The sequence below is a fragment of the Miniopterus natalensis genome, chromosome 5 (genome assembly GCF_054644295.1).
Source record: "Miniopterus natalensis isolate mMinNat1 chromosome 5, mMinNat1.hap1, whole genome shotgun sequence".
NCBI lineage: Eukaryota > Metazoa > Chordata > Mammalia > Chiroptera > Miniopteridae > Miniopterus > Miniopterus natalensis.
The window spans coordinates 57,679,589-57,706,258 of NC_142085.1; the positions used below are offsets into that span (position 1 = coordinate 57,679,589).

General features: G+C 37.7%; 2 protein-coding genes across 5 annotated transcripts in view; one reads left to right on the top strand and one right to left on the bottom strand.

Moving 5' to 3' along the window:
• The window catches only part of WASF1 (WASP family member 1), a 36,524-nt gene extending 25,408 nt beyond the window's left edge, over positions 1–11,116 (bottom strand). For all 4 annotated transcript variants that reach the window (XM_087817549.1, XM_016217521.2, XM_087817548.1 and 1 more), the window contains exon 1: positions 10,874–11,116. The gene's annotated coding sequence lies outside the window, so the exon portion shown is untranslated. The remainder of the gene's footprint in view (positions 1–10,873) is intronic.
• Positions 11,117–11,694: 578 nt separating this feature from the next.
• Positions 11,695–26,670, top strand: part of CDC40 (cell division cycle 40) — a 43,978-nt gene continuing 29,002 nt past the window's right edge. Inside the window, exons 1-3 of the mRNA XM_016217526.2 lie at positions 11,695–12,055; positions 20,369–20,455; positions 26,107–26,236. Coding sequence (XP_016073012.1) covers positions 11,867–12,055; positions 20,369–20,455; positions 26,107–26,236 — 406 coding nt within the window. The 5' untranslated portion in view covers positions 11,695–11,866. The remainder of the gene's footprint in view (positions 12,056–20,368; positions 20,456–26,106; positions 26,237–26,670) is intronic.

Below are 26,670 nucleotides of genomic sequence, written 5' to 3' on the forward strand. Positions count from 1 at the left end.
TCCAACAGTTTCTCCCTGCCATTCCATCTATATCACCACCTCCACCAATCCATCCCACACCACAGCTTTAAGATTATCAAAATTCTGAATCTGGTTATGCCATTCTCCTGCAAAAAAACCAAACCCTTCAGCCCTGGCTGGTGTGGTTCAGCTGGCTGGAGCATCATCCCATATACCGAAAGATCACAGGTTCAATTCCTGATCAGGGCACATACCTAGGTTGCGGTCTGCTTCCCAGGCAGGGTGCGATGGGAGACAACTCAATTGATGTATCTCCCTCATATTGATGTATCTCTTTCATATCGATGTTTCTCTCTCTCTCCCTTCCTCCCTCTCTAAAATCATTGTTTTTTAAATTAAAAAATAAACAAACAAAAAAGCCCCTTCAATGATTCCTTGCTCTGAGGATATACCAAGTTCTTCAGCATTTAGCCCCTCCCCATGTCTCCTGGCCTCAATTCTCACTATACTCCTACCTTATAGTCTAATCACTCTGAACATACCCTGCTGTTTCAGTCATGCCTCCTCTCATGGTGTTCTCGGTCTAGAATGCCTTTCCCTTTCTTATCCTCACAGAGAATACATAATTGCTCAAGACTAGACTCAAGCATTACCTCTTGTTGAAGCATTACTGAATCTCCTAGGCAGATGTAACCATCTATTCTTTGGTGCTCACAACTTTGACCCATATATGAATCTACCTAAATACTAACAATTACACTCTTCTGTATTATATGTTTATGTTCAAATGAGAGCTCCTAGAGGGCAGAAATCTTGTTTTACTCAGCTTGTGTTTCCAAGATCTAAAAAGCAGAAGATGTTCAATAGTTGACTGATAAAGGGGAAAAGAACAAAGCAATAAACTGTAACAAGGCAAAAAAAATTGTTTCCCTTTAGGTTACTGAGTGGAGAGGACACACATGCACACATACCTTTCTAGAGCAACTATTTAATTATGAAGAAAATCCCAGGACCAGGTTGCTTCACTGGTGAGTTCTATTAATTCTTCAAAAAAGAATTAATACCAATTCTTCTCAAACTTTTTACTAAACATTTAAATAAGAAGTAAAGCCAATCTTTCTCAAACTCTTCTTAAAAAATAGATATACCATGCTAAAGGAAAAAAGTTGACTGACTATATTAACTAATCAGACAGCATAGATTTTAGAGAAAGAATATTAGCAGAGATAAATAGAATCATTCGTAATAATAAAGGAATCGATTCATCGAAAAGATGTAACAACCTAAAATGTTTATGCACCTTATAAAGAGCTTCAAAATAAAGTAAAAATAGAACTGCAAGGAAACAAAAAACACAGAAAAAGTCCATAGCAATAGTCAGAAATTTCACCATCTCTCCGTCAATAATTGATAGAACCAAGTAGGCAGAAAATCAATAAGGATATAGAGGTTTGAATAACACTATCAACCAACTTGACGTAACTGAATTTTATAGAACATCTTATCCCAAAACATTAGAATACACATCTTTTTTTAAAGTTTACCAAGAAAGTCTTTATTCTGTGCCATAAAGCAAGTTAGAATAAATTTAAAAGGCTTCAAATCCTACAAAGTATGTCTTCTACAATATAATTAGAAATGACAAAAAGATATCTGGACAATTCTCATACACATCTAAAAACTAGAAAACATATTTGTAAATAGCCCTGAGTCAAAGAAAAAAGAAAAAAAAGAAAAATTAGAAGTTATTTTGAACTGAATAAAGTGAAAAAAAATTAAAATTTGAGGGAAGCAGCTAAAGCAGCACATATAGGGAAATATATAACACTAAAATGTCTACATTAGGAATATTTGAAAAGAAGAAAGATCTCAAATGAATGGCCTCAACTACTTTCACCTCAAGAAAATAAAAAAATAGAGCAAATTTAATTCAAAGTAAGCAAGAGAAGAAATAGTAAAGAGAGCAGAAATCAGTGGAATAGAAAACAGAAAATAATGGGGGGTGGGGGGGAGAATCACTGAAACCAAAGGATGGTTCTTTGAGAACATCAATAAAACTGATAAGAACACTAGCCCCGCCAATGGGGGGGGGGGTAGACTGTAGGGAGGGGATACAAATTAACAGTATCTAGAATGAGAAGAGTGATATCACTGTAGATTCTACAGATATTAAAAGGTTAGGGAATATTAGAAACAACTTATGCCAACAAATCAAACATGAATGAAATGGATAGATTCCATTGAACACACAACTACTAAAGCTTACTCGAGAAGAAATACATAGCCCTTTGGGGGAAAAAACAGTATCAGAGAATTTATACTACCTTACTTCAGTACTTATTATAAGGCTACATAATTCAAGGTAGTTTGGCATTGGTGTGAAAACAGAGAAATAGTCAGTGGGAGAGAAAGAAGTGCCCAGAAGTTGACAGAGACGTAAAGGCAATTCAATACAGAAAGAATTTTAATAGTGCTACAATAAATGGATATCTGTATTTTTTTTAAAAAAAAACAACTTCGATCCTTAACTCACACCATGTACAAATGGGTCATAGACCTAAATGTAGAATGTAAAACTATAAAACTTCTAGAAGAAAGCAGAAAATCTTTGTAGCCTTGGGTTAGACAAAAATACCTTAGATAACACCAAAAGCACAATCCATAAAAGAAAAAATTGTTAAACTAGAATTCAACAAAATAAGAACTTCTGTTTTTTGAAAGACTGTTAAGAGAATGAAATAAAAATCCACAGGTTGAGAGAAAATATTTGCAAATCACACATATGATAAAGCACCTATTATCTAGAATAAAGAACCCTTAAAATTCAATGAGAAAAGAAATAACCCAATACATAATGACCAAAGATTTGAACTGATACTTCACAAAAGAAAATATACAGATGGCAAAAGAAAAGGTGATCAACATCATTCGTCTTTAGGGAAATGCAAATTAAAGCCACAATGAGATACCACTACCAACCTGTAACAGCTCTAAAATTAGAATGGCGAGGATGTGGAGCAACTGAACTCACACCTTGCTTGTAGAAATATAAAATGGCATGAACACTATGAAAAAGACTTCAATACTTCCTTATAAGGTTAAACATATGCCTACTGTATGAACCAGCTATTCCACTTAAAGGTATTTACTCAGGAAAAATGAAAGCACATGCCCAAACATTGATTTGTACATGATGCTCACAGCAGCTGTATCTGTAATAGCCAAAACCTAAAAACCACCCAAATGTTCATCGACTGATGAATGAATAACAAATTGTTATCCACTGGAGTAGTATTCAGACAACGGAATGGTATTCAGCAATAAAATAAACTAATGATGTATGGAACATGGGTAAATTAAAATCATCATGCTGAGTGAAAGAAACAAATAAGAATATATACTATATGATTCCATATATAAAGTTCTAGAAAATGCAAACTAACCTATAGTGACATAAGGTAGATTAGTGGTGGCCTAGAATGGAAGTTGGGGTTGATGGAAGGACTAGAAAGAGGTAGGATACAGGGAATACACAGAAAGACTATGAAATTGGGGGTTGGGGGAAAGGTGTTCATTATCTTGATTGTCATGATGGTTTCAGAATGAATCCGTAAGTCAAAACTTATCCAATTGTACAATTTATTGTTTGGCAATTATATTTCATTAAAGTTCTCAAAAATCCATCTAATCAAATAGCATTAACTATTCCATTACTCTTCCTCGTGCTAAAAATGCTTATTATTTTCTACCAGCTATTACCAAAAATACATGATTTAAATTTATAATAGTAATGTTAGACACAACTTCAATGTGCAAGAGGGTATGGTTTTTCAAAAATACTTCTAGAAATACATATACAAAAAATCTTGAAGACTAATAGATTAAAACAGTGCACGTTTAGACAAACTCAGGTAGATCAGTGAGCTCTGCTATCTTCTGTCTATACATTACAATCCTATTCTTGACTTAAAAATAAGTGCAGTTATCACAATGGAAAATGTGACTTTATCAATTCCCATCCCATCACTAAAAATAATCTACAACTATAAAATGGTAGATGGGTTGGGTTACTAGGCATTTGTAAATTGCCTATGTTGAAGTCAAAGATTTCTCCACAGAAATCATTTCACATAGTGGAAAGTTCCAAACCAGTTCCCAAACCCTATTTAAGCAGCAAGGACTAATTGTCCTCCTCCTGCATCCCTGCCCTGCCCCCCCTTCAGATCACTGCCATCAGCATAGACACATCCTATAATTTCATCCATGTTAAAAACACAAAACCACCAAAACAAATCTCTCTTCATCCTATTTCTCCCTCCAGCCACTCTCTCTCTGCTCTTCTTTATGGCAAAATTCCTTGAATGAGTTCTCTGATTTCTCTCGTCTGATTCTCACTTAAACCCGTCCCATTCGGGCTTTCATTCCCAAACCATCTCACCAAGGTCAGTTATCTGCTATATCCAGCAGTTAATTGTCAGGCCTCTTCTCTCAACCTCTTAACAGCATCTGACAGTTGTTCACTCTTTGAAATCACTTTCTTAACTGGCTTTCGGCAGACCTCAAATCCATGGCTTTCCCCCCATCTCTTCCTCCTCATCTTCTGTACCTCTGAACCTTAGAGTGCTCCAAGATTTAGGGCTTCAACCTTTTCTATTACTTTTATTTACATTCACTTTAGTAATCTCACATTAAATTTTCTTAAAGTGAGATTATACATCTATATCTAACTGAAAGAACTTGTATGGTTCACTGTCATCCTCAAATAATGTCAAGTATAAATAATTCTACCATTATTTGGGGAGACAGCTACAGATAAAAAAAAACAGATTCAAATAGAAACAAAACACTTAAGAAGAAAAATAAGCAAAAATTTTCAACAGACTATCACCGTCTTTCTTTAGTTTAAGTTCAATATTCCTGGAATAGGGAGTCACTTAAAAATTAGAAATAATAAAGCTAAACTGATAAATTCCAAAACAAATACTTTTTATTCACTCATTTATTACATTAGAAATATTTAAGTACCATACTAAATATTTCATTAAAATGTAAATCAAGGCCTTAACTATGGTCCTGGTCTCATGAGACTATAACAGTAATATGTTATATTAATACAGACTTGATTCAAAAGTCTTTTTATAGCAATAATCTCACTTTACCCTAAAAAGAGCTCCATAAGGATATTACAGAAAATACTATTTTAAGCAGCAGTTTCATGACCTCTCACAGAACAGGCTTTTAATAAGCAAATTTAATGAATTTAAAATTAGTTGGAGAACTCATAAATCCATCCCTACTATAAGACATATATTTTAAAATTCATGTTAAACTGATGACAGGTCATTAATGTCATCTTTCTGTACTTAATGTAACATTACAAAAAAGAAATTTACATTTTCTTTTTAATGCTAATGATGAAACCAAGTCCTTTACATACACACCCGTTAAGAGACATACTTTATTTCATTTAATTCTGAGTAAAATGACAATGAAAATTATGATTTTTATATTAACACTGATGGTGTACACAGCTGTTGGCTGCCTCTATCACAATGAAAAAGACTTAGTTTTACAAGGAGAATATATTTATAATTAAGCACTGACCCCTTTCTTTCCACCAAGATTCCTACCTTGAATGATACAGACTGTACTGCCTGCCAACCCAAGTGTTAGAAGCATGTAGAGTAGAGCAAGGCTTTCTAAAGTGAACCCAATCTCTCCTGAGGGCCCCCACTGCCAGTACTTCCAGTCCTGAAGATTAAGAAGTAGCACCTTCCCCTCTACTGCTAAACACATCAAGTATCTGCGCACTCAAAAGGTTCTACCTCTAAGAACTCCATCTGTAAATGTCCCTTTCAGACCTAATATTCTATCCTACCAAGCCAATTTCTCATTATAAAATTTATTTGTCCTTATCAAGTTCCTGTAATTCCTTCACTCTCCTCTCCTTTCAAAACCATCAACATATGTTTGCCTTTGCCTCCCTTCCTACCTCACTAGCATCCCACATTCCTAGTCAAAGGAGAACTGCCCCAGACCTTAAACCCTGGTCCCAACAGAATTGTCAAATCCAAATGCAAAACACTTTATCTTCTCCGATCACACGTTCAGTATCCTCTTCTGGCTCTCCTTAATTCCCACTCTGTAAATATTGAGTCAGAAGCCAACCGTTTTGTAATATCTGTTCTTTCTACACACTATTCTGTGCATAAATCCATCTATTTCCAGAATCTTGAACTATCACCTCTAAATTCGTTATACAAACCCTAACATCCTTGTAAATATTTAGTCCTGTGCTATCGGTCTGCCAGACAGTGATACGATGTCTCATTAACCCAAATTCAACATATCCAAAATCAAATTCATCATCCAAGACTCCCTACTCTCCCCAAAAAGAAAATTTACCTATTCTTTGACTTCTGTTTCCCTAGTAACAGCAACAAATCAGTTATGACCACAGTAACAAAAACCCTCCTTTAAAAACCTAAAAAGTCTAGCTTTCAAGAATAGGCATTTGAGAAAAGATTAAAACTGCAATCTTTTCAGAGGTAAATCCAAAAAGAAGAAATTCCCTAACAGGAAATATATAAGCAGCAATACTAGAAAGGGAAATTGAACCCCAGTGGGGGAAGGAAGGGTTATACTGAGCTTCGAAGTACCTTTGAAAGGAACCACATAGGTCATCTACTTCAACGTGCTCATTTTACAATTGAGAAAATCAGAAACCTTGCTAAAGGTAAAATGACTTGTCCAACATTACATAGAAGATCCTAGCTCCTTCCAATTTCTCCCATTCTCTGACCACTGCTCCAGATGATGTAAGGCTGTCCACTGACTGAAGATTCTCCTCTTCTCCATGTCCAGTGGATGTCAGAGGCCAAGTTCCTAATAATGTTGCCATGACTAACACAAGAAAAATGTATTCCTAGCATTTCAAAGTAGATTCTGAATTGACTTTCCCACAGAAATATTGTTGTACCCAGTATTATAGGTATTTTCAATATTATATTTATACTAATTAATATAATTTTTAAATTCTCTAGTATTATTAGCATAATTCTCTAATTAAGGTATATTATGGGTTAAACTTGGTGGGCTGTTTGTGAATGTAACCACTAAGTTTCTTGTTTATGAGAAAGTAAGTTCCAAGTTCTAAACCATTTTATAAGTTTTAAAGTATAATCAATCCCATTTTAAGTTAGGAACTACCAATACATAGAGACTCAAAATTATAAACTGGGTGTGATAAACTAAAAACACATTTCAGGAAAAGCTTCATTTTACACAAAGCTCCAGTTCGGGGCCATTTATTTTTAAAGTTAGGTATTTTGCACATTTAGCACAGGATATAATTTACACACATCTTTTTATTAATATTTCACTGGAAAACTGAAGTAAAAAAAATCAAACACATTTCTATACTCATTTAGGAAAAACAAAGAAAACTTTTCATGTATATTTTCATGAAATGAGCTATAAGAGGAAAGGAAATTATTATTTCATAAAGAGTTGACAATGTATACATTATAGAATATCTAGCGCTAGTTCTAGCGTAGGTAAAGGAATTATATCTGAACAGATAAAGTTCAAAGAAACTCCAAATACATTTTTCTCTTTTCTCCAGATAAAGCTTATGTTTCATTAATTAAAATTTGTTTGATAAATCTATTTTTTAAAATGTCTACTCAGTACATTAAATCAGTGGATATTCTTCACTCATTCATTTAATTTGTCCAAAAAAATAAAAACCCCAAAACACATTGAGCTCCTCCCACTTGCGACACACTATGCTAACAACTTTAGATTTATGATAGTAAGCATCAAATCAGTTCCTGTCCTCAAGAAGCTTAATAAAAAACCTTGTGTTAACTGTATGTACCCAAGTGATGATGACACCTGAATTTCAGTTGGTAATTTAAGAAAACATTAAAAAATGTAATCAAATTAATTCTAAAAAAAAAAAACACCCAATACAATAGTAAATTTAAAGACACTGAATAGTCTCATCTATGTAAAGTAGCCTCACAAAGTAACCAAAAGCACTGTTTTGGTAAAAGTTTATATATATATATATTATAATATATTATAATATATATATATATACACACACACACACACACACACACATATTTTAATCTTCACCTGAGAATATTTTTTCCATTGCTTCTTCAGAGAGTAGAAGGGAAGGAGGGAGGGGGGAGAGAGAGAGAAAGGGGGGAGAGAAGGGGGGGAGAGAGCGAGCGAGAAAGAAAGAGAGAAAAAGAGAGAGAGAGAGAGAGACATCGATTGGTTGCCTCCCACACATGCTCCAACCAGGGCCTGGGATCCAGCCTGCAACTGAGGTACATGCCCTTGACTGGAATCCAACCCGAGACCCTTCAGTCTGCTGGCCGACATTCTAACCACTGAGCCAAACTGGCTAGGGCTCTAATAATATATTTTAATAGTTTCTGCTAAGAAAATTAACTCAGTTAATCCTCCATTAAGGAAATCAAAAGCTACTATCTACTTTGCTCATGAAAATCAAGCACTTGGAAATGGTACCTTAGACTATTCTGAAAATAAAGCAAAATGAATATAGTATTCAGCAGTCATACATTGTTTCTGAATATAGTTATTTACATACCTGAATAATAAAGTAGCTCCATAGCATATCTTACAAATGATCAAAATTATGTATTCTGGATTTTGTCGGCTACAAGTTTTTATTGAAAAAGGCCTTAATGTTTTCTGGAGATTTTATTTTTCACAAACTTAAATCAATATTCTGCTTGCTTATTACCAAGTCCTATAACTTTTTTCATCAATACTAACTATACCTATATTTAGATATTACATACAGATATTAACTATAATACCTATCAAATTATTAAAAACTCTTGATGGATGAGAAATATTCTTCAATTTAGATCTGTACCCTTCCAAAACAAAATTCAATTTCTAGCCATTCTAAAATGTCAAGAAAAATCCTAATGACATTTTTTTCATTGAATTTTACACTGAAATATTTTTCATCATTCATCAGTTAAAACATGTTTAAAATCTTTAAAAGCATTATGAAAACATCTTTACTGAATTTATGCATTCTACTTATCACCACTGTCATATAAGGAAACCAAGGCACAAAGGTGTCCATTTTATAAATTGCAAGGTCATTTCCTAACCAAGCAACCGATCCTACACCATCAAATTATATGTGCGCCACTTTTGAGTGCCATAAAACAATTACTGTACCTTAAAACTACTACCCCTGCAATGCCTATGTGCAATTTCATTTTACCAAGAGGGTTATGGCAACAAGCTTAAACAAGAAAAGCTGGAAAGGGAGGATTACAAAAACAAAAAGAAAACACTTTTGGTAGTGAATCATTTATTTTAATATGTAAACAGTTTTTAACATAGTATCAAGTAACTAACAGTTGTTTCTTCCATTTTCAAAAAATAATTCACCTTTCAGGTACGTCATGAAAAATTGGAGCCTACTCATCCTTGTTGACAGAAGTTAGGAAAATGAGAAAAAATCTGTAACAAGTAATTCAATGATACTGAAAAATAGTGATATTGCAAAAAAAAGAACTGAATAAAAACTAAAACTTAGTTAAATTAGTGAATGCTCGTTATGGTAGTTAAAACTCCACCTTAAATATTAAATGCTTCTTTTCGTTCAAATGAAGACTATGAGCATCCAACATTCTGTTACTAGAAATAAAAACAAAACTTTTCTTATTGAAAACTTGAGAAATTTTATATCATGTACTTTATTCAAATATTGGACATATACTTTCCTTAACTTGAAATTACAGCACGAGAGAAGCTGTTCCAGAGAGTTCAAAGATTGAAACTGCATTTGTAATTCTGATATAGTTCCATCACCAATTAGAAAAATTAAAGTTACCTACCATACAAATTAAATTTAAGAACACTAGATGAGGTGAATAACCCATAAATCAATTACATCAGTTACTGGGCAGGAGTAAGACTTGGCTAATACGTGAATCTACCACCAAGGAAAAAACTAAAATACAATCCAAGGATAGGATTAGATCGAGTCGTATTAAAGTACCCGGCCTAGCTGGAGACTAGTTAACTAATCGGCTATAGGACAGGCTGTGAATGTTCAGGTCAGATGTGCTTTCTGTTCATCATGATTCCAGTTCAGCAGCAGCAAGTGCAAGAGAAGGCGTCAGAGTGCCGAAGCTAGGGGGCATGCTGTAGCAAGGGGAAAAGACAAACGGGAAAGGTGCAATGGATGCTGCATAGTTGAATAATTATCTGGGTGGCACAATGGGCGAGTCCTGCCGACATCGGAGCCGAGTGAGCGGCTCCCTAACTCTCCAGAAGGCTACCCCCATTAACAGGCATCAGATGCGACAGCCACGCTTCCTCGCCCGCTCTTCAAACGAAGAAAGGGATCCCCGCGCCCGCTCCGCCGTTAGGTCCTTAGACCCAGACCCGCGGCGCAAACACGCAAACGCGAAGCTTCCCTCACGGAGCCCCGGGCACGTAGCACTAGCAGGGGCTTCTCCGCCGCCGGGCGCTGCAGCCTCCCCGGAGCCAGGAGGCACGGGGGCGGCCCCGGGGTGCAGGGCAGGGGCGCTCAGGCGGTGGCACCTCAGGTGAGACCCGCAGTCTCCCAGCTTAGAGCAGCCTCCGGCCGGTCCCTGCAACCGAAACCCCGACGCGCCGGCCGGCCGCCGGCCCCCTCGGCACCCAGCCCGGCTGGCGGGTGGGCGTCGGGAGACCGGGAACCGCGAATGGGGGTGGGGGCCGTTGCGGGGGAGACGCGCCCATCCCCGTCACCTTTGCTGGACTAGAGCTCCACGCACACACCTCTCCGTTCTGGCCGGTGAGGAAGAGTTCCTCCCCAGCACCCTCTCCCCCCAAAAGACAATCCTGAGAGACTCGCGCTCACCGAGAAATCTTGGGGGCTCTTGCTTTACCCCTACTTCATGCCTCGGCGGCGGCCGCCGGTCCTCTTCAGCTCCCGGGACTCCCCCTAGAGCCTGCAGGAGAATCAGGCTCCCGGGTGCAACCCCCCTCCGAGCAGCGGCCGACGCACCGGGCCACAGGGAACGCCGCCAGCAGCGCCCGCCGCTCGTCGGACCCACAGTGTGCTCGACGCGCGAGCGAACAACACCGAGAGCCGCCGCCGCCGCCCCCCACCTGCCCCCTCCCCGCGCGCTCCGCTCCACAACCGGGCGCAGGGACCCGCTCCTGAAGCAGGGGGGACCCCTGGACTCTTGCTACCTAACCTCCCATCCTTCCCACCAGGAGCTATTCCCGGTCCGTCAGAGTCTCCCAACTTAAGATTTCTGGCTTTCCTCTCCAGCCCCCAGTGCCTAGGTGCAGCAGGGGTGGCCGACTCAGCCTCCGCCCACTCGCCCATCAGCGGGGATGAATATCCATCTTCCCCCTTTCCAGAGGTTTTATGGTATTGCCCAATCCTCAATTTGGGGGAGGGGACGGAGAGAACAGTCCGTGGAATGAGGGAAGATGATAGCCAATTGAATGAACCATCCTCTCGGGGGCGGGGTCAAAGAGATGCCTGCCCGCCCGCCCCGCCCCCTCGCTCCAAACTACATTTCCCATCGTGCCTTTCATTTCCCGTCGCGCTGCACGCCGGGAGTGCAGGACTCGGAGACCGCAAGATATATCGGAATTCGTAGTCTTTAATCTAGCCAAAAAGGTCCTGAAAGTTATAAGCTATTATAATTCTCTCTGTTTCCCTAGATAAATGTTCCAAGTTCTCGGTTATGTTGTACTTATTCTAATACTAATTAATTTATTTAAAATGTCATAATTTATTTCTTAGCAAAGGAAGTAAAAATATGTATATTAGCAATCTGTCAGGACCTGGGAGCCTCTTCTTCCGCTGGGGCCTGGTCTCCGCAGTTCTGTTGCCGTCATGTCGGCAGCAATTGCAGCTCTGGCTGCTTCCTATGGTTCGGGTTCAGGGTCCGAATCGGACTCGGACAGTGAGGGCGGACGATGTCCACTGCCAGCCGCTGAATCCCTCATGCACTTGACTAAATCGCCCTCTGCCAAGCCCTCTCTGGCGGTGGCGGTGGACTCCGCTCCGGAGGTGGCAGTTAAGGTAAGCGCTTCTGCCTCTGATGCGGTTCGGGAATTTGGCTTCTGCTCCAAAACCTGGCAGTCGCTTGTCAGGCCGCGCGCGGGTTACCTCTTCCTCGGTGCTGAGAGTGAGTTGCTAACGCTTGGAGCTCTTCTCCCTGCCACACGCGTCTTCCTGGGAAGAGGCCGGGAAGTGGAGGTTCGGGACAGCCCTCCGCTGCTCCCCGCTCTCGCCTCCCGCCGGACAGCGGGTGGGAAGAGGGAGTGAAATTTATGGATTAGGATGTGGCCTGGATAGAGCAGGCGAAATCTCAAAACAGAAGGAAGGCTAACGCAGGGCTTCCCAAACCAGAGCGTGTGCCCTCCCTGGAAGGGAGCGGCGGACCGGCTTTGTTTTGTTTTTTAAGTCAGAACTAGATCCAGTCCCAGCTCCACTTGTGTGAACTTGGCCACGTTTCCTGCCTGTGCGGTGGAGATAATTTTACAAGCACCTGTCTATATGAGTGGGTTATTGTCTAGATGAAGTGAAGTGGTGGAAATAAAGCTTACAGCGCAGAGCCTGGTATTTAATACAGTGCAACAAATGTTACCTCTTTTGATGGTCTAGGTCCATACAGGGAGAGAGGGACTTGGGCTTAAGAAGGATTGTGCCTGATCCCAGTTGAGAGAGGTGATAAAGGGAGAAATCGGGTTATCTGGTTGATTTAACACACACTGAACGCACGTTATTTATCAGGAACTGTTCTAAGGGTTGAAGACACAAAAACCAGGCCATCAGGTGCGCACCTTCTAGTGGAAGAGGCAGCCAGTAAAAAGTGAGCAACTAAAGTGGCAGGTTGGCTTTGGTGCTGTGAAGGGGGAAAACAGAGCCCTGCGAGAGAGAGTGCAGGCGTAGGACTTCAAGAGACTGGTCAGGGAAGTCCTCTCTGAAAAAGCAGCGGCCGGCCATGTGCAAGCTAAGCCAGGAGCTTCCTGGCGAAGGAGACAGCAAGCCTTGTAACGACAGAGAGTTTAATGTGTTATAAGAACTGCGGAAAGGTAGGCGTGTCTAGAGCCCAAGGAGAGCATCCACCAATGGGTAGTACAGGCCCAGAAGAGCCTAATGGATGGGGGGGATCAAAATGTCAAGATGTGTTGAGGGGAGACAGTGTACAGAAATTCCTTTGTATTTAAGGTCTTCTCAAATCCAGGGTGTTGTCACTTAAGTTACTTACAGGTTTTTAGTGAGCTATTTATGAATTTTACTTTTTACTAATGGGCATTTGGTATGAAAGAATGCTTAGAATCCTCCTATCTTTATAACAAAACAGATTCCCCAAACTTATACTCCTTCATCAACCTTCCGAGTCTCGATTTCTTTCACAGCCCAGGTTTTTGGAGCTCTCTCCTACTTCTTCACTGCATTTTCTCCTCAACCCAAACAACGCAGCCTAGTCGTAGCATCTTGGGAGAACTCTTGGAGCTGTAAGATGTCATAAAGCATGTGAAGCACTTAGGACTCTGCCAGGAACACTGTCCTTATTATTTCCAGTTGTAAGCTCCTTGCTAACTCCAGAACTATTAAACTTCTCTCCCAGCATGGCTCTCGGCACCTACAATCCCATTTTGGTTTTTTTGTTTTGTTTTTAAATATATCTTTATTGATTTCAGAGAGAGAGAGAGAAACATCAATGATAAGAGTCATTGATCAGCTGCCTCCTGCATGCTCCTGACTGGGGATCGAACCCCCAACCCGGGCATGTGCCCTGACGGAGAATTGAACCCCAATCGCCTGGATCCTAGGTCAAGGCTCAATCGCTGAGCCACGCCCGGCTGGGCCCCATTTTGAATAATAATTCCAACCCATTAATCCAAGCCAAGAACGGAGGGGTCTTCCTTTTCTCTTCTTTCTTCCTCAGCCCTTGAAGCTAGTCATTGGGCTTCCTCTAACATTTCTGCCAGGCCCTGCACTAGGCTATAAAATAAGTCTCAATAAATTTTAGAGTGTCTTTAAGTGAGGATTAACTGGTGGCAGCTGCTTTCAGTTTTAGTTCGTCTTTAAAACATTTTTATTTAAGCCTCTTTCTTGAAGGATATTTTCACTGAGTTTAGTTTGCTTAGCTGAATTATTTTCTCATAGCATATTTAAATTTTTCTACTGTCTTCTGATTTTCATCGTTACTAATAACAAGTCAGCTGTCTGTAGCTGTTTTTCTTTTTTCTTTTGACTGCTTCTAAGACACTTGCTCCGGACCCCTTTTATTTGGGATATAGTTTCATTATTTATGTTCATTATTGGATACACAGTTGTGGATTTCTTTTTATTTGTCCTTTATTTGTGAATTAACTGGTTTGTCCTTTTCATTTGTTTCTTTAATTGTGAATTAACTGGTTTGGAGTGTAAATCTTTCAACATCTCTGGAAAGTTCTCAGTGCTTATCTTTTCAAATATTATTTTAGTCCAATTCTCTCTTCTCTTATTCTAGACTCTAATTTAACATATTTGTGTTCTCCAATGTATGACAATGAGTATTTTCTGGTTAAAATTTTATTTTAATGCAACATTGTCAGATTTTGCACTTTGGAAATCATGTGATAAGCCCTATTGGATTGTAACAGTTGCTTATTAGTTGACTTTGAAGTTAAAGAACTAAAGCAGTTCTCTCATTTCAGTTAATAACTGTTACTTTTCCCCAGTGTATCCCTTGCTTTAGCATATAGTCTACTTGAGTAAAATGAAAATTCTGCCTCTATTCTTGAGAATATTTTAAAATTTCTTCTTCGTGAGTGATCTTTCTCATATTTGTGAGCTTCAAATGATCACCCTTTTCCTCTGCATTTGTTAAGTGCCAAACTCAATATCTTTATATGAATTTCTGTTCTTTTATCTGATCCACCTAGACTCCCATTTTAGGAAGTTTATTCATTTTCACTTTCAGGGGGGAAAAACAACACTATACCATAAATTGATAAATGGTTTATAGTAATGATTAGTATTTGAGTTCTGCTTTATAGTTTATAAAGTGATTTCACATCTATTTTCTTATTTGTACAACAGTAAGAAATGTGAAAAAGACTTGAAAGTAAATATCATGTAGTTTTGTTCTCAGATCTCTTTGAATCAACGAAAGATAAACTTTCCAAACTTACTTGACCCATAGGATCTACCCTTCATTTACTGTACTTTAATTTATATGGATAATTAAAACTGAATAGAAGTCCTTTGTAATTCTGAGGTAATTTCAATTGCATGCCTAATTGTTATTGTACTCCTCATGAGTTTTAAAGTTGTGGTATTGTCCAAGTTTTTCTAATTAAATGTAAAATTAGTAACCCTTTTTTTTCTGGAGTTCTATTCAATTTGTTCTGTAATTTTAGGAGGACCCAGAGACTGGGACTTATTTATATTCTTTATTAGTTGCACTGCTGCATATATAAAGAGTAATTCTTTTCAAATTGTACTTTGAATTTAAAGCTTGGTACCTCATAGTACTCTGTTTAAATAATTAAAATTTAGGATACCCTTAATTGGAAAGATCTAGTAAACCATATTATAAAGTGGTTCTAGCAACTGTATTCTATGACATTCATTGGGGAGGTATCAATGTGGCCTCTTGTTAATTTAAGCAGTTTATCACTACAAGTTGAATATTAAGAGATAAAACATTTAATTTAGTTTTTATGCAGTTTAAGCAATTTGTATACAACCTTTTAACTTTATAGTGCTACTGAGCCCAAGGTAAGAAACTGTCTCTAATCAGTGACGATTCTAGTGTGCATTCTAGGGTAGTATCTATGTGTCATCTTTTAGGTGGCCCAGCATTTGAATCCCCTTCCCTCAGAGTCTTAGTGTGAAGAATATCCCTCCCTGCCCCCTACCTTCAGGAGCTGAAAACCCAGATTCTCATTCTCCCAGCTCCCTTGGAAGGCCCAGTACTATGGCTTGGGCTCAGCCAGGCAAATGCATCCACCTAATCTAAAGGTAATCCACAAAGGAGCAAGGAAATATTTTTAAGTGGCAGTGGTAGGCAACATTATCTAGTTTCTTGGACTAGTAGTTTCAACAGCAGCATCCAGTGGTAGCCATAGCAGTGGTTTCAGAAATGATGAACTCTACGCTATGATTGATTTAGAATTGTGCTTCCATCTGTATACTCAGCCCTTCATCTCGCCTGGTTCCCCATGCTGATTCTCCACCCTTCTTGGCAATGCTAAGAGAAACTTAGAAGGATCCAATACTGTTAATCAGCCTGTGATGGTTTCAGTTGCTTGCAACTAAGAACCTGACTGATATTCTGCCAGCAATTTTTGTTTGTTTGTTGCTAGTTGGGTCTCTTTGACATCCTTCATTGTGGCTACTTCAAATTCTTCCCCTTCTCATTTATTCTGTTAGTACTTTGGGGTAAGTGACTTAATCTTGTTAATACTTAACTCACAGAGTGTTGTAAGGATTATGTGAGGTAATGTGTTTACCCCAGTCCTGGCACTAATGTTAAATACTGTTTTTTCCATAGCACTTGCCCTCTTCTAGCAAACTATATATATAACTCACTTATTTATTATATTGGTTATTGTCTATATCCCTCACTAGAATATAAGCTCCACAAGGACAGGGATCTTGGTCTTTTTCTGTGGGCCTAGAACACTGCCCTGGCACATAGTAGACACACAGTAAGTATTTGTTAAATGAATAAATAAATCTCTAGTTACCGTGCTTGCTTTATGAAGATGTCTGTGCCCCTAACTACACAAAGAAAATAAAAAGACCAGCTGTGACTCCCTACATCTCCAACCAGCTCTAAACATCTATCACCTGTCAGTTATCTTTGTCATCTCTTTCATCTAGAGAGAGCTCCTTCTCTTTTCAGAGGCTAATCTTCTAATCGGGATTCCCTTCCCTTCCACCTCTTCCATACCTTTGATTATCCCCTCCTTTTCATGTGCTTCTCCCTCTCACCTGTGACTAAATCTCTTACCTAGTCTTTTCTTATGGAGAGAAAAACAAACTTAATTTCACCCTGAAAGTCCTTCTGTCTGGCACCCCATCTCTTCTCTTCTTTATTACCAAATGTCTTGAAATGAAAGAGTAAAAATTATTACTTTCTTGTTTTTCTAAATCCTGAGTTATACCTCTGCCCCTTGCAGCTGGCTTCTCATACCCCACCCCACTACCAAAATTGCTCTGGCAAAGGTTTTTTGTGACATGATTGCCAAATTAAGTGGTTTTGGTCAGCCTTCATTCTATTTAATTTCTCTATGGATTTGACTTTTCTTCAGTTTAATTATTTATTGAACATGCTCTGAGTGCCCTGCATTGAACTAGGCAGCAGAGATCATGTGCAACAGATAATATCACAAATGCTATAAGGAGTTATGTAAAGCATTCCTTAGAACTGTGGACACAAAAAACAACAACAACAAAAAACACAGTTTTCTAGAGCCAGGAGGAGGGAAATTATCAGGGAAAATGAGATGATGACATATTATCATCATCGTCAGATTAGCCGCTAATGATAATTAAAGGGAAATGCATAATGAACAAAGAGCAACTTTGCCAACGGCACAGAAAGCATGAAAGTGCTTGCTATTTTTAAAAATCAGCACTTAGCCTAATATGGCAAAAGTGGGGGGCATATTAAACCTGATAAGGAGGTATTATAATAGACCAGGCAAGATACAATGAAGCCCTGAACTAGTATAGTGGTGGCTGGGATGTGGAGAAGGGATGGTGGGAGTGGAGTTGCTGGAAAAATAGTGCAGAGGTAGAATAGTAAGACTCGGTGCTTGATTTGTTAGTGAGTGAAGGCTGAGATATGGGGGAATGGCATCTGTTTTGTACATAGCAGAGGAACATTCATATAATAAAGGTCTGTAGGCAGTCAGATGTATGGATCCAAAGGCCAGGAGTGTGGTCAGGGGTAAATTTGGGATGGAAATTGAAGTCATGAGGAGGGTAAGATATGGTAAAGATATGAACAGTTTTGAAACTGGTGGGGAAGGGAGTTTAATGGAGTCATATCTGAAAGACTCTACCTTTGAGAAGTAGAGAAACTAAGTTGCCTACTTTGGTGAAGGGTGTTTAAAAAGATGTAAAATTTTCGCCCTGGCCGGGTGGCTCTGTTGGAACATCATCCTGTACACCAAAAGGTGGCAGATTTGATTCCCCATCGGGGCACATACCTAGGTTGAGGGTTCGGTCCCCCATCAGGGTGTGCATGGGAGGCAGCCGATCGATTTTTCTCTCTCTCTCTCCCCTTCTCTCCTCCCCTTCCTCTCTCTCTAAAAATCAATTTAAAAAAACACATATCCTCGGGTGAATATTAAAAATAATAATAAACAACAAATAAAAGATGTAAAATTTTGGAACAATATCTGTGTGTTTATGGTGTTATTTTTCTTGCCAGTTGTGTAGTCGCTGGTCATTGGCTGGTCTAAATCTACCAGATCTTCATTTGTCAGTGGCATTGCTTCTTCTCCAACATTACTGTCAATGTCATGATATCCCACCCATTTTGCAAAATTTGTGATATTACTTTGCATTGTCTTTGCTTTGTATTGACAGATGTATCCTACCATCAGCAAGAGGCTCATAGAATAAAAATGGTGATATGGTAGGGATAGTTCTAGCAGTTGAGGACACACTTGTGCATACAAAATCCAACTTGTGGAGGGAGGTAGACGATCAATATATATGTCAGGTGGTGATAAATATAATGGAGGTCATTAAAACAGGGTCAGAGGAAAGTAAAGAAACTGAGCCCAGACCTGAAAGAAGAGAGAGAGTCATGCGGATATCCAGGAAAAGAATATTCCAGGAAGAAGGAATAGTAAGCCCAGAGACCCTGAGGCAGGATTGTCCTTGGGTGACTCCAGGACTAGCAAATGAGCCAGTGAGGCTGTAGTGCAGTGAGCATAGGTACAGGGCGAGATGAAGACAAGGTGGGCTGCAGGGGAGGAGGCGGGGCAAATCACGGAGGGTAAATTCTCAACCGGTTAGATGCAAACATCCTCATTTTATAACAGCAATTTTGTAATTCCAGCTTTACCAAAATGTAATTCATAAATGATACGTAACTTCCTTAAAATTTTCTAACTATAACTTGAATCTAAATTAAAGGTATTTATAACATGTTTAATATGAAAATTAAACCTGTACAAAAGCATGTTTTTAATATATAAAAGCTAAGGCAGGACCAAACAGGAGGGCAAAAATGCCTATGAAACTGCCCTAGGGAACTATACTTAATTTCTGAGGACAACTGGTAACGAGCCTGGTAGGCCTTTGTTAAGCCTTTACCCTGAGTGGGGAAGGTGCTCTGGAGGGTTTAGAGCACAGGAGCAACATAATCTGATGAGTATTTGAAAATAATCACTGGCATGGTTATGGAGTGAGGCTGTTGGTGGGCCAGGGACTTTTAAAATAATCCAGATGCAAGATGATAAATTGAACTGAGGTGAGAGTGGAAAGGACTTAAAAAGCGGTTGTATTCTGGGTGTGCGTAGAGGGCCGACCTGCTGAGGCCTGGGCACAGTGCTGCAGAAGGGGAACAAAGGGGCTGCTATAATGCCCGGAATTCCCGCAAGAGCAGTGTAAGGATGGACTGCACTTAACTTAGAGAAGGCTGGAGGGAGTTACTGGGGAAAAGGAGACCAGAGATCCCCTTTTGGACATATTAAGTGGGAGATGAAGAAAAGATACCAAATTGAAGGTCAGATACACAAGTCTCTAAGAGTTCAAGGGAAAGGTCCAGACTAGAGATACCAGTTTGGGAATCGCTGTGTCTGTAAGTGGTGGGGCTACACAAAAGATAGACTATCAGTGATTCTGTAGTGGCGATGAGATTTTTATGTTCATTAAACTGGGGGATGAATTTAAGAAGGGTGGAACATTGACCTAGATGATAAGACTTAAGAGTTAGATCTGGGCCCTCTCACTTCCTTTTGTTTCCTGTGCAATCCCCAACCAGTCCACCTGAGTATATATTTAATAAACTGCTGAGTAAGGAGAATTGCTTCTCCTGAATTTGGAACCAGAAGATCAGGTCTTTTTGAGTTAATAAAAAAGAGGAGTTAGACACTTAATTTAAGGCTTTGAGTTCTGTTAACTTATTTAGAAATTTTTAATTTCTTCAGCTGGGATAAAGTTAGTATTTTGAAAGGAAAAAAATGTTTGTTATGCATTCTAACCTTTATACCTGTATACATTACTTTTATTCTTTGGTTATTAGAATTATTAATTATATGGCACTGATGTAATAATCATAAAATTGGTATTAAAATGGCTAGGGTGACAACGTAGTTTTAAAATAAAACAATTACTTGCCAGATCTTTAATGTTCATTTGGTTTTCTTTTAGGAAGATTTGGAGACTGGAGTTCACCTTGACCCTGCTGTCAAGGAAGTTCAGTATAATCCTACCTATGAGACCATGTTTGCTCCTGAGGTAAGAAAACACACTATATTTAAGGTTCTGCCTTTTACTAAACTATTTAAATTATACATAGGTAGATAAACAGTTGGTGAATTTTTTTTTAAGTTTTCTCAAAAAAGTATACTGTTTATCCCTGGCTGGTTTTGCTCAGTGGTTAGAGAGCTGGCCCATGGACTGAAGGGTCCCGGGTTCGATTCCGACCAAGGGCATGTACCTGGGTTGCAGGCTCCATCCCCGGGAGGCAACCAGTCGATGTGTCTTTCTCACATCGATGTTTCTCTCTCCCTTCTACTCTCTCTGAAAAGCGATGAAAAAAAGTATCCGTAGGCGAGGATTAAAACAAAACAAAAAGTGTATTATTTAAACTCGTTAGAAAATATATCTTATAATATATCAACTATATCTCAATTTTAAAAGAAAACATCCTCTGTTTCCCAAAACTTTAAATAGTGTATATGCTTTTGTGAGATGTTTATCTACCAACATACAACTATCTGGTAGCATGGAACTACGTATTTTGAAAAAAGGAAATCTCAGAATATCTGATTCTTAGGTGTGAACTTAGTTAACATCTTCCTCTCAGTATTGATGAGGCAGTATTACATATTAACCATTAGGGGGGGAAAATTTGCTTTATTAATATCATCACTGCATAGTATATTATGAAACATCTAGTTACAAATGTTGCTGTGCAGAACATTAAAAAGAGGTACCATTCTGATGTGGCCACTGCTCAAAAGTAGTTGCAGTGTTTATTGCCTGCTCTGAGTAAGACATCTTACAAATTCTTTTTTCGATATGATTATAGTGATAAATGATGATGAAGGCATTAAAGAAGATGAGGAAGGGGGGGGGAAGAGTGAAAATTGTTCATTTAGGAACATTTGTAGAAAAGATGAAATTTCTAGATATTTTGCCTTTAAAGGGGAAAAAGAATGCTTGATTGATAAAACAGAGATGCCATAAAAAGGTCATTATAAAAAAAAAAAAGGCTTTATTAGCAGAAAAACTTTAAAAAGCTAAATCTTATTGCATCTTGGTAGAGAAAGAGGTACTTTTTAATATTTTTCATTTTTTAGTGTATAGTCATTGGGGTTTTTTGTTTGTTTGTTTGTTTGTTATAAAGCAGAATCATAAAACTATTCTATATAATTTGCCTGCTTAGGTTTCTGTAGTCACTCAAAATATGGCAAGTGAAATATGTAGCACAGCCAATGATGTCAGTGCTAGTATTTAGACAGTGAGTGCTCTAGTTCTCTTGGTATACAAGGAAGCAAAAGTTTCATTCTCACATTCTGAGACTGTGGCACATTTTAAATTTTATTCCATTATTTCTTAAATCCTTCCAGTCAGTCAAACTATAGGCTGTCCCATATTCCTTAACACCATTTAAGCCATCACACTGACGAGAGGTTGTATATTACATATACGCTTCGTGATTTTTTTAATGAAAAGCGCTTCAATAAAATAGGATCACTAAATTCAAAAAAATTAGAAAATTTGGAAGTAATGTGGGATGTGACATTCCTATGTCAGTATATGTATTTTCTATGAAGTCTGTTTTTCTTAAATTTTTAGATCCTATGCATAACTAATAAATTGCTATTTAATTATAGTTTTCAAAAATTTCAAGAAAATTTAAAAGGTCAAGGTTTTTGTGGTGATATTGACAAGGCAGTAGGCGTATTCTTTTTGTGTGATTATCAGTCTTTTAATATTCTCATAATAGGAAACCTCCCACCAAGTATATAAACTAGTTTACGTTAGAAGTACTTCAGTACTTGTCAACAATTTAAGAAAAGAATGAGACTGAAAAGTAAAGAAAAATGACAATTTTTCCTGGTTGCCAAATGAATCATCTGTGACATAACAGATTATTAACTTTGAATTTTATGACTAGGATCTGTAATTTGGCAAAGTCTGGAAAGGTGTTACCAGGAACTTTGCTAGATGAAATTCGAGTTCTCATATTTGAGAATCCATTGTTAGAAACAAAATATAAGCCTTTTGTTTACCATAGAAGATATGCTAAGTGTGTTTTTTTTAAATATGCTTTTGTTGATTTCAGAGAGAGAAAGGGAGAGGGAGAGAGAGAGAGAAGCATCAATGATCAGAGGGAGTCATTGATCAGCTACCTCCTGCACACCCCTTACTGGGGATGGACTCTGCAACCCAGGCATGTACCCTGACCGGGAATTGAACCGTGACCTCCTGGTTCATGGGTTGCCTGTTCAACCACTAAGCCACACCAGCTGGGTGCTAAGTGTGTTTTTTTAAAAAGATAGAGACCAGACTATTTCCTTTAGAGGACACCTATAGGAAATAGTCTGGTCTCTTCAGGTTTAAGGAGAGATTGTATCTGGTTTTAAAGATAAGAAGAAGTTCCATGAAAGAAACAGTATTTAAAGTAAGCAATACAATCCAGGTTAAGAACATGAGATTTGGAGTTAGATTGCTTTTTAGGTCTTGTGTGACCTTGGATTATCTTAGTTTTCTCATTAAGTAAAGTGAAGATAATTTCTGCTTTACTGAGTTATAAGGATAAATGGATAATGTATGATATGTTTAGGAAACTTTCTGGCACAGAGTAAGCATTTAATAAATGGTACCACTTACTGTTACTTACATAACTATTATTGACATTGATGATTAGGTAGGCTATTACGAGGAAAGATTCCAGGCAGAAGGCAGCAGCGTGAGCTGAATCATAGATCTAAAGAACAAGAATGCTGCCCTTGCCAGGTGCTCAGTTGGTTGGAGCGTGTCCCATACACCAGAAGGTGTGGTTCTATTTCTGGTCAGGGCACATACCCAGGTCGCAGGTTCTGTCTCTGATTGGGGCATGTACGGAAGGCAGCCGGCCCATGTTTCTCTCTCACATTGATGTTTTTCTCTCTCTCTCTGTCTTCCTCACTCTCTAAAAATCAATAAAAACATATCCTTGGGTGAAGATTAAAAATAATATAATAATAAAGTGGTTAAATCTTTAAAAAGGAAGAACAGGAATACTTTCGTCATTGTTAGTAGGGGAGAACAGGAGGTAAGACTAGAATGGTAGTTTGTATATTGCACAGGGCCTGGGGACCAGGGTGAAGAGTTTGGTCTTGATTTAACAATAAGTAGATTTTTAAGGTTCTTCAATGAGTGAGTAGCATAATTAAAGCTGAATGTATAGGGAGGTGAATTTGGTAAGGGTTTGTGATAGAAAAGAACAGTGATAGAAACGTGAAATAAAACCACCATTTATTACTGTATGCCAGGTACTGTACTGAAGGGCATATATACTTCCATATGTATCTCCTTTAGTCTTCATTACAACCCAGTGAAGTGCCTACTCTTATCCCTGTTCTATAGCAAGGAAACCAAGTCTCAGACTGTACTGTCAGCAGGTGACAGATTTGCAAATCTGAGTCCAGATCACTTAACAATCACTCCACAACTGGAAGACCAGTTGGAAGGCCATGGTGAGGTTTGCAGGATACATGCCTATGTCTTTGACTTTGCTAATTCAGTAAATTAACTGAATTGGCTATTTTATTTTATCAAATACTGCTCCCAACCAAGGACTTTCCCTAAATGGTCTACCTAGTTATCAGATAAGCTTTCTTAATTTATAGTTAGAACTTGAAGACAGTAGCCATTGTTTTAGTCTATTCTTTTTTTTTTTTTTTTTTTTTTTAATTTCACCCAATTCTTATTGTATCTACTTAAAGAAAAGTGTATTTGTTAGCTTCTCTGGACTCATAAAACCCATAAGCTTCAGGGGGATTCTCAGACTTAAAATAATAGTATTTTTAAGAATAGGAAAAAAGTGTAAAAATTAAGAGGGGGGAAAAAATGCCAGTTACTCTTAAAAATCTGGCTGTATGGGCTGCTATAAATATTAATGTTAAAATGAGCTTTAAAAATCATGTGGTCCAGCTCTTTTATAGATGAGGAAACTAAGGCCCCAGATCATAGAAACAGCCCTAATAAAATATTCCAAATACTTCTTTTCAACTTTTGGTAGTTAAGTTTAAGTGTAAATTTGTAATTCAGGTGATTTTTAGAAACTGACTAGTATGTGAAATAAGTTTACATATAGAAAAAATACAAGTTATTGAACTAATAATCATACTTAGATTGTTGGTAAGTTTTTCATTAATATTTGTGGGCTACAGAGTCTTGTACTCTCCTTTATTATAATTTAGAATAAATAGTAATAAAAGCTTTATATATAAAACATTTTAAGATTGAATTATTTTAAACAGAGATGGAAGCTGTTAATAAAAAATGAATATTGTCATTTATTAAGCAGAAAAATTGTAAGGCAAATCTAACATCCTTTAAATTTATATTTTTGTGCATAATATAATGTTGGTATTTAGAGAAGGCAGCATTCTGGTTAAGAGAAGATGAATAATTTATATGTATGGCTGTTGTATGTATATTGTAGAAAAGTGGTTTCTAATGCCAGTGACCTAAGATGTTTAATGTCAAAATATTTCATTGTGACAGTACACCTTCCAGAGTTCAAATAAAAATATCACCTCTAATCCCATTATTTCCAAAGTGGGAAGTTCATTTTATTCTTTACTTTAAAACAAAAAAAGAGAGTTGGATTTTTCCCAATACCTTTTATAATAGCTTTTTTTTTTTTTTTAAAGCTAGAGGTTATGATTGTATGTTTAAGGAATATTTTATGTGTTAGAATGCTAGGTTAGGATTTATGCTAGCCTTGGTTCTACTAATGAATAAAACTGTTGAAGCTAAGGCAGGTAAAATACATTATCTTTGTCCTTTTTCTTCATTTCTAACATGAGAATGAAAATACTTCTCTAACTTTCCTGGATTTTTGTACAAATTAAATAACATTTGGAAAGCCATTCTAGAAACTCAAAGCATTACAAACAGTTAGTAGTGGTACTGTTTTGTGTAAGACTTTCGTAGTGTGACTTTTCAGAGTGGAGAAATTTTATTTACATTTGTAATGTCTTTCCCTAGAGACTTTTTCTAGTACTTTACTTTTATTGTTTATTTTACTGTCTTCTGCCCCCAGTTGGATTCTGATTAATCTTTCCTTTATTAGTACTTTATTAGTGCTTTACCATCTCAGGCACCATGCTAAGTTTTAAGGATTCTAAGTCTCTACCTTTGAGGAACTCAGTCTAGTAGAGGAGAAATATGTATTTTTAAAATTACTTCATGGTACCATTATTGATCTAAAAGTCACCCCAAATCCCTCACATCATAGTTTAAACAAAACAGTAGTAAATCTCAATTATCTAGAGAAACACTGTCAAATAGAACGCCTGTCGTAATGGAACTATAGTACCCAGTAACCATACGTGGCTCTTGAACTCTTGAAATGTGCCTAGTGTGACTGAGGAACTGAATACTTTAATTAATTTTAATTTAAATAACCACTTGTAGACTTGGGTGCGCTAGGTTTTTCTCCTTCTGTCCTAAAGTTGACAGAAAGGCCTAATCAGCCATCTCTCACTAGCACTGAACTAAGTGAGGCGAGCATGTTCCCAAATAGGTTAATCAACCCCAGATGATTTAGAGTTGAAAATATATTATACATTGTATATTATTCTAGTTATTCTAGCTGTATACACTCAGAATTTAAGTGTGTGATTTTTTCTTTTTCTTGTTTTGTGTTTTTTTTTATAACGCTACAGTTTGGACCAGAAAATCCCTTTAGGACACAGCAAATGGCTGCCCCTAGAAATATGCTTTCTGGATATGCTGAACCAGCTCATATAAATGATTTTATGTTTGAACAGCAAAGAAGAACTTTTGCCACATATGGTAAGGTGATCAGACTTACAGTTTCAAGTTTGACTTTATTAGAAGTGGTGTGTGGGTGTGTGTGTGAGAGAGAGAATCTATCTTCTAGCTTTTTAAATTTATTAATCTGGATCCCTTCAAAAAGGGTATTGTGTTTTCTTATGCACATCTTTAAATATTTATACAAATGGGAAGGTAAACTAATATTTTTAGCTGTCATTCTAAATATGCTATGATTTCTGAATACTAGAAATATTCTGTGGTCTTAGAAACAGAATATTCTCTGTTGTACTTGATGTTGAATGTTCATTATATGCAGATTACTCTTGAATTTAGTAAAGGACAGGATAAATTAAGAGGTTACACTTTTTATTTTATATACTAGTTTACCTTACTCTGTTTCTCAACTCTTATGCATCAGGAAATAGAATGACCACAAATTTATTGTAAAATAA